Below are 9020 nucleotides of genomic sequence, written 5' to 3' on the forward strand. Positions count from 1 at the left end.
GGGCTTACATTTCCCCACCCATTCATGTCTCTACTAGGAGGGAAGGTTATTTCCCCTAAGAGACAATAGATAGTGGATCCTATGGGAAGAAAGAACAGAATTAGAATTCTTTTGTTCCTAGAAATGGAACTTTCCTACTTAAAAAAAAAAGTTGGAAGACTTACTATAAAAGATTCACCAGAAAGAAAACAGAGAAGTTGAAAATTTGTGTGAGCTACTCCAAAATATTTGGAATGAGCAAGGTTTCACCTTGTGTTTCTAATCCAATGTCTTCTGATTTGGGGGAAATTGTGAATAAGCAGTTAACAAAATGCTATCTTTATATTTTTAACTTTTAAAGTTGTATGTTACTAAGATTAAAGAGTTTCTTTTGTTTCATTTGGACATAAAATCAGTTCATTCTTGTTGTTTATCAAAATAACACCTATGTTGCCGAAACCGGTTTGGCTCAGTGGGTGGAGCGTCGGCCTGCGGACTGAAAGGTCCCGGGTTCGATTCCGGTTAAGGGCATGTACCTGGGTTGCGGGCACGTCCCCAGTGAGGGATGTGCAGGAGGCAGCTGATCGATGTTTCTCTCTCATCGATGTTTCTAACTCTCTATCTCTCTACCTTCCTCTCTGTAAAAAATCAATAAAATATATTTTAAAAAAAAATAACACCTATGTTGATCCATTGGACCATTGGATGAACATTGGTGTTATTTTGATAAACAACACTTCAGTTCCTATAGCTGTAATAAATGTATAAGTTCTTTGTCATTTGTGTCCATATTTTTTCCTTGTCTTATAAATAATATGATCCTGGAAACACACATAAGATTTAGAGGTAGAAAAGTTTTACATCTTGTGTCAAAGGGCTCCGTTCCCAGAAAGCTCATATTCATAACAGAGCAGAACATTTAAATTATACTTTGCCTTTTAGACAAATTTCACACATTTCATTTACATCCTTTCATATGGATGTGTTCTGGGTTTGTTTTTTTTGTTTTTTTTTTTTTTTTGTCTCTACTGTGTTGTTTGTGGGACTTAATTTCCTTTAATCAGAGTAAACCATTTATTTTTTATCTTTTCCATCCAATTTTATAAAGTAATAAAGCCCAGATATAGTTAACTTATTAAAATTGTTGCCAATACTACTCTACTTAGGATATGGTGATTCTGCCAATATTGAAATGATGATGGTATAGCTCAAAATGTTCATTCATTAGCTTCTACATGAGATGACAAAATTTGGCACAAGAAACCCAGTTTAGGAACATTGATATCTATTATAAAAAAAAAAATCAAGGGTTGTTCAAAATGAAGAAAGTTCAGCACCTGAGGTTTGTGTATTTACATTCTCCTCTCACATTACAGACACCGAGTAATTCTCTTTTGTATCTTTCTAATGGGTTATCAATATCAAAAGTGTCAGGAAACTGATGACGGCACTACTCTGTTAACCATTATTTAGGCTGAAAGAGGTTGAAATAAAGCACATCTCATCAATTTGCTTTGTGAAGTCCCTCTGCAGGATAGCTTAGTAGTTACAGAATGGCTTTGATGTCAGTTGGGTCTCAGTTAAACTTCTTGGCAAGTGTTTCACCTCTGTAAGCCTCAGCACCCTCCCTGATATGGGAGGCCATAATGAAGTTTGCTAATTTAAACATTTAACAGGTATTTATGGAGCACTTCTTAAAAAATATTTTTAATGAGAAGAGATAAAGCAAAGAATTTATATACTTATATACATAGCCCATGGACTCGGGCAATAGAGTAATGAAGACCTGGGGGGTGGTTAGGTGCTGGGAGGAGGAGGGGAAGGGGAGAAAATGGGAGATATCTATAATACTATCAACAATAAAAAATACATTTATAAAATATGTTTTATTGATTTTAAAGAGAGAGAAAGGGAGAGGGAGAGATTGATAGACACATTGGTAAGAGAGAAACATCATCAATCAGCTGCCTCCTGCATGCCCCCTGCTGGGGATTGAGCCACAGCCCGGGAATCCAATCCATGACCTCCTGGTGCATAGGTCCACGCTCAACCACTGAGCTATACCAGCCAGGCAAGAGCACATTTAATTGCCAAGCATTGTTGTATAGATTACATAAGATCATGCCTTAGTATTGCCTCTGGTTGAGGACTCAGCACAGAGCCATCCACATAAGCAATACTCTCTCAGAAATGATGTGTTTGTGATGTCCTATAAACCTGGTCATGGCAACAGTTGGCAAATTCTGGTAAAACGAATTGAGCTTTTCCATTTTCCTTTTTGTTTTTATTTCTTTTCCTGAATATGCACAAGTTTGTGAAAAGTATATGATCCCTCTTTACTTCTTTTTCCAGAATGGAGTCTACTGAAAAATGTGAAGTGGTAATTCAACATTTTAATGGAAAATATCTGAAAACACCACCTGGCATCCCAGGTAAGACCCACATACCATTAAGTAATGATTCAATAGTGCCTGGGCTTCTTGTTAGGATTAGAATGAGTACATGCTAAGGCCCATAATGGGTCACTGGGATAGAAAAGGATCCATTCATAAATGTATATTTTTTAATACCATGTAGCAACTCCTCTTTCTTAAAACTGCCACACACTTTTTGGTGATTCTTCAATGGCCTTTCTTTTGAATCTCTGCTGCTCATCCCCTAACGTGAATTAGAAGAAAAATATAGCAAAAAGTAGTTAAAGGTGCACTCAAAGTGAAGGAAGTTTATGACTCCTGTCATTCATATGGGTGCATTATCTTGATTTCTTTTTATAAATATCTGAACAGTGATATGCACAGTAGAGGCCACAGCTTGATGTCAGTGTCCAAACATATCTTCCTGGTCCATGACAAGAAGAGTACAGAAAGTGAGCATAAGCATTTAGAAGCTTTCATAGCAAATGGACATTGTCATACAATCTGGGTGCATAACTTCATATTTTACAAAAATACCAGTTACTGACATATTGAAAAATTTCTTAAAACTGTCCATTCATCAGAGAGAGATTGAGGAGCATCAGCCTAGACTGTCCCAGGGCACTTCTCATTTCCCAAAGCAAAATTCTTAAGTCCATATATACTAAGAGGATGTAACGTTATGCTATTAAGAATTACATTTTAAAAAAGAATTACGCTCAACATACAAAAGTTGAACCTATCACATGTCAGAGCTTAAGCAGAAATGCCTGCCTTAATTTGATATTAACCTGGTAGTAGCATATATGGAGGTATTTAATATTAGGTAAGTACATTTAAAAATATATCTCACTCCCATATGAAAACATTAAAACTTGACAGAGATGCTAAAAACTGCAATGAATGAATAAAGAAATATCTGACTAACGCATGTTGGTTTATTTGTTGCTCTTTTGTTTTTCGTGGTTCTCCAGAATAATGTAACTTCTTCGGCCTTACAATATTTTTCCTTTTGGTCTTTTAAAAAATGTATTTATTGTTGGAAGTATTACAGATGTCCCCTTTTTGATCTTTCCAAGCTGGATTTCTATAGTGTTTTTAATGTGTATATTACTTCAAACCCATGGTTAGAGAGTTCAGGGGTTGAACATTTTATTTATTTATTTATCATAAATATATTTTATTGATTTTTTACAGAGAGGAAGGGAGAGGGATACAGAGTTAGAAACATTGATGAGAGAGAAACATCAATCAACTGCTTCCTGAACACCCCCTATTGGGGATGTGCCCACAACCAAGGTACATGCCCTTGACCGGAATCGAACCTGGGACCCTGCAGTCTGCGGGCCGACACTCTATCCACTGAGCCAAACCGGTTAGGGCAGGGAGTTGAACATTTTAATTCCTTAAAATATGTTGAGGTTTATACAAGAGGAAGTTTGAACAAAAAGAAATATTTTTTTGTGAAGGGGTCAGGGTTCTTTGTGAATTGGTTGGTTTGGGGAGGAGGTCAGGAAAGAAGAGGATGATCTGCAAAATCCAAAGTGGCATTTCTGGTTAATCTGAGAATCAGCACACACTGAAGCCTGGGCCTCAGTCTGGTTCGCTCCCATGCATAATGTTCCCTTGAGAACTGACTGCATTTGGAACCTCTCTGAGACATATGGTGTTGTTCAGAAAAGAGTTTGCAATTTACATCTCAGCATGTAAGCTGCCCTTGCATTTTAGAGACATACTTTTTATTTATCTTTTATTTTAGCATAAAAAAGCACTTTAAGACACTATGCTCAGACCCACCATTGAAGAAAGGAGTTGTACTGTTAGAGGATTTTTGCTGTATTTATCCCTTTTCATCCAAAAGAGGCCTATCTATATAGAAGGTGTGAATTATATGGCTATCTAAAAAATTAAGAGTGAACAAAGTATACAGAAAGTATTGTTGACTTAAGTTTTAATACAGGTGTCAGTTTTTCGTGTGTGTTTTTTTTAAGGTTTCTTCCTTTTCAGAAAAAGACACTGAAATACTTATTGACTTGATTGATTTGGAACTGTTTGATTTGCATTCCCCATAAAATGTAAAGCTGACTAACACAACTGAATGCTAAAGACAAAGAGAGTCACTAAAAATCCCCAAATGTCTGGGCATTCTTCCTGAATATGCAGGCTCTGATATCAACCTATCTAATATCATAGCTACACCCAATGGAAACATTGTGAATAGCAAGAACTTAGTTATGAGTTTCTCTCCACTTTTATCTCATGGGAACATGAGGGGCGAAATAATTGTTCTCAGTTTTAAAACTCTTAGAGATATAACTTTATGCTTCTGATATTTGCCCTCAACCTTAATAGAATGAAATGTACAATATTGATCATAATTGGTATTTGAATTTGCTTATTCGTGCAAATTGGAATTCAGAGTTTAATAAAGGCTAACAGAAGGTATTTAATCTTTGATATTTCAATTTGGTGTTAATAAAACAGGACAGCATGCAAGATGTGTGTATTTTGGAAGACCCAGTAGTAAAATGCCCTCATTGGGCACATTTAGTAAGTCAGACAGGTCTAACCAAATTTAGGTGTGTACAGTTTGCCTTTATTTGTCCTCATTGCTTACTTGTTGTGGAAGGTTGAAATCTTATATACAGTAACTCCCAACTTAATCCTGTTATCTATTCCATGTTGAAAACTGAGTGGGATGTCACTGAGAGCTCTGATATCAGATTGGAAGCCGTTGCTTTGATCTTTTCAAAAGGAGTGGCTGATTTCCTAACTTTTTCAATATGATTGTGGCTTCTGGGCATCCTAATTAAAACCAACTACAATTGATCCAACCTGCCTGCAACTAAAATAGAATTCAAAAAAGTTATTTTAAAAACCCAGGCTTCCACATTCTCAAGATTTGACATCTTTAAATTCAGAAGTTTGTGGCTTTATAGAACTCACATTGATGGTTTCAATATAATGCTTTAAGGCAGTGTGATTGAGGGACCCACAGTGATACAACAATGACCTGAGGTTCCCAGGCCCTGTAAAAGCTGTTGAAAAGATTTCATGTTAAGTCAGTTATCTTCTCATACTAGAGCGCTGCTTTCAACCTTCCTTTAAACAAGTAGAGAACAATGGGGCCCAATTCGCATTATTTATTTCTCCATTCAGGAATGACTTGGGAACATGTGCACATGTCATTGAGCAAATATATTGCCATTTTGGCTCCTGTCACTTTGACAATGATTCCTCTTAAAGGAGATGCAAAGTTAATTTTTTCCCCTCAGAAGATTATCTAGTTTCCTAGTCCTCCACTGTGTCGTTTCTGTGAAAGAACCAGGAAAAAATAACTTCAACCCAAAATTTTGACATTGCTCTGATTTTCAAATTATAAAAACATCATAGTTAAGGATATTTGCAAGGACATGTAACCGGGACTACATTTATGTTGCTGTCTCCATTTTGATTTGCATTATTCTAGGAACAATTTATTCATTAAACAGATTTCATGATGATATTGAGTTTTCCTTGCTGACAGATGTGAGCTGGAAGCACCCTGTGTAGGTGCTTCTTTTGACTTATTTTCTTTTTCTCTGGGATCCTTTTGTTTGTTCGTAAAAGATCTCATTTTAATGAGTGCATCATGGATCATTAATGCCTATTAGAGTGTCTCAGAACTAGCTCTGTTCATTTTGATTTATAATGTTATCCCAAGATTTTGGTTATTTCAATCAATGAAGCTAAATATACCTGCCAAAAATAAAATTATTTGAATTCTGATACATATATATATATATATATATATATATATATATATGTATATATATATATCAGGAAAATTAGGTGGCTATGTTGCTACTAGCAGATGGGAAGAAGACACCAAAGATGAGTACTAAGCAGCATCAATCATTGTAGTCATCCTCAGAAACAGACCATCCAGCATCTTCTCCTTTCCCTAGAGGGAAACGAAAACATAGTGTTCCATAAATGTTGCATGTCCCACATATCGATCTTGATGTTTTCTGGACAAAATGAAGGACCATTAGTCGCTTGCCTGCCTAACCCCAGACATTTCTTTGTCCTGTAATGAATTGCTCGGCAATGCTGTGCAGCCCCAAAGCGTTCCATTTTCAAACCAAAAGCAAAGGGTAAGTTCCCAGACACTTCAGGGATCTGTAGGGCATGAACTTGAAAGGCTCACTTTCAAAGAGCCCCCAGAGCAGAGTGATGCACCATTGGAAAAGGTTCCACAAGTTAGGGCATGTATTGATGAAGAGAACGCGCAGGCTAGTTTGTAGAAAAATAGACTTTTGCCTGTAAGCACATGTTCCTATTAGGGAAGCAGTCTTTCTAGAAGAAAATGGTATAACTCTCTGTTAGTATAATTTTCTTATCCTTTGGGTAATTACTTCTAATCCCAAATGAACTCCAAGAAGTAGGCAAGAGTGAGAGAAAGATCAACACATTCAGAAATCTTTTCAATTTTACCCAATCCTGTGATCAACAGAAATTGGACAGATAATTAAGTGACACAGGAATCATATTTTTCTAATTAGAATAAAACCGTGTGCCTTCTTGATACTTTGATATAATTTTGCTATTGTGTGTTTATGTAAATAAGAAATGTATATGATTGTGGATATGCAGTATATGTCATGAGTGCAAGAGAAGAAAAGTGTTTAAAATATGATAATTTTTAAGGAAAACGAACAAAGAAAATTTTGTTAAATTTAAATTGTCCCCCAGAGTAAAATGTCAATAATGTACTTATATAAAATTTATGTTTATAGACATGGTTCAAAATTCTGAGTATTTGAGCAATAGATATATACATTTTTATCAGTGGAAAATGTTGCAGACCCTCACAACCGGAGTTTTCCTCTGTGGTATCAGTTTGTTGCGTCCACAAATGTAACTGTAGCTGAGAGCTGAGTAAGAGGCAGCAAACAGAAAAATATTATGGTACAGGTTAGCAAAGATATTCCTTTATTGTTCTACTGAGAAGCACTGTCTAATGCTGGCTTTCCCATCTTTGTGAAACTAAAACATAATTTACATAATAAACTTTGCAAATACTACGGTCCCTAACTGGGTATTAGTTCAGATTTCTCATTAAGAGGACATTTGCAACAATGAGCAGCTACTTTTCCTAAAGCCTCGCCTCTATAATGTCAGTGATGCCTTCTAGATTACTTCTGTGCACCAAACACATAGTTGACTCATGAAGCACTGTTGGAATACTGTCAATGAACTTTACGAGCAGCCTGATAATTGCATGGTCAGTAGTGTTAGAATCTGTGGGAATTCTATGAACATGGACTTGGCCAGTCATTTCTAAACCTGATGGAGGCACACACCTGATATTGTAAAGGTAAACACATTGTGAGTTAGGAACTGAGTAAATAAGGGGGAGGGGAGGGAGAGATTATTACGTTTCTAAGTGAGAAGGAGAATCCAGAAACAGAAGGTCTAGGGAATCAGCTTCCGATTAGAAATGATTGAACCGGGTTTTGTGCTGGGTGCTCCCTGTCCTCCTCCCACCTGTGATTGCAGCTGCAGAGGAGATGGGCATCTCCATACACCCTGGAAGGGTCCCATCGCAAGCATCCATGATTCATTCCACTTTTCTACCTCTATCTAAAAGCTTGTGCAACCTGACATAGGATTTTTGCAAACTCTGGTGGAGGTATCCATTCCCTGAGACAACCCCCAGTCAATGGACATGGGAGTCACTGGGTAAGATTGGGCCTCTTGTCCTTTGGAGGGACAAACTGTGAGTTACAATCAACAGGGTTCCTTAGGGGGTCAACCCATAGTCCTAACAGGTTCAATGAGGCGCCTTTTTAGTGGCTTTTCTTTCTCCCCTCAACCCCTTTCTTTTACTTTTCTATCATATCTGCTTCCTGACACCAGCTCCCAATTAAACTACATTTTGATTTAAAACTTCTGACCATAGAGGAAGGTAGACCCAGCTAAAGCAGTGAAATGAATTTCATGGCCCGAATATATTATTTTCATGATATTTTTTTACAGCAGCAATCATGAAACACATATCAGGGCTGATAAAAGGAATTAATAGTGGTAGTAGGCAGATAGTGGACAGGGCTTAAATTTAGCAAGAGAAGTATGGGAGAAGATAGGGACCAGTGATGTATGGCTGACATCAGGATAACTGAGCCCATAAAGTGGTAGAGGGTAGATGAAAATGGGGATGAATTTAGGGACTATGAAATAGTTGTAATGCCAGCAAATGAAGGTGAAGTGTGGCCATAGAAAATTAAGGTCCCAGAGAAAGGAATTTGTGATGTTTTGGTTTTAGATCCACGTGGAGTGGTGGACATTGAGAATGAACTTCAGGGTGAGACTGCCTGTACTTGGCTGAAGTGAAATAGAGAGGATCTTTAGTTGACAAATTGGAGGCTTCTGAGTAGAATGTTGAAAGGTTTGCCAACACTACTGTAGATTTCCTTCCTTAATCTCACACTTCCCTTGTTTTTGTCTGAAGTTCTAATCTTCGTAGAAGCGGGTTAGGAAGTGTGCACAGTGCTGAGGTAATTTTTTATGTATTTGATTCAGAGTATTCGAAACCAGGTTTCCTTCCTCCCTCCCTTCCTTCCTTCCTTCCTTCCTTCCTCCCTC

General features: G+C 37.1%; 1 protein-coding gene across 1 annotated transcript in view; it reads left to right on the top strand.

Moving 5' to 3' along the window:
- Positions 1-2326: 2326 nt before the first annotated feature.
- The window catches only part of RBMS3 (RNA binding motif, single stranded interacting protein 3), a gene marked incomplete at its 5' end in the record, with an annotated part of 205768 nt that continues 199074 nt past the window's right edge, over positions 2327-9020 (top strand). The window contains one exon of the mRNA XM_006759645.1: positions 2327-2411. Coding sequence (XP_006759708.1) covers positions 2327-2411 — 85 coding nt within the window. The remainder of the gene's footprint in view (positions 2412-9020) is intronic.

This window comes from Myotis davidii, unplaced genomic scaffold (genome assembly GCF_000327345.1).
Source record: "Myotis davidii unplaced genomic scaffold, ASM32734v1 scaffold395, whole genome shotgun sequence".
Taxonomy (NCBI): domain Eukaryota; kingdom Metazoa; phylum Chordata; class Mammalia; order Chiroptera; family Vespertilionidae; genus Myotis; species Myotis davidii.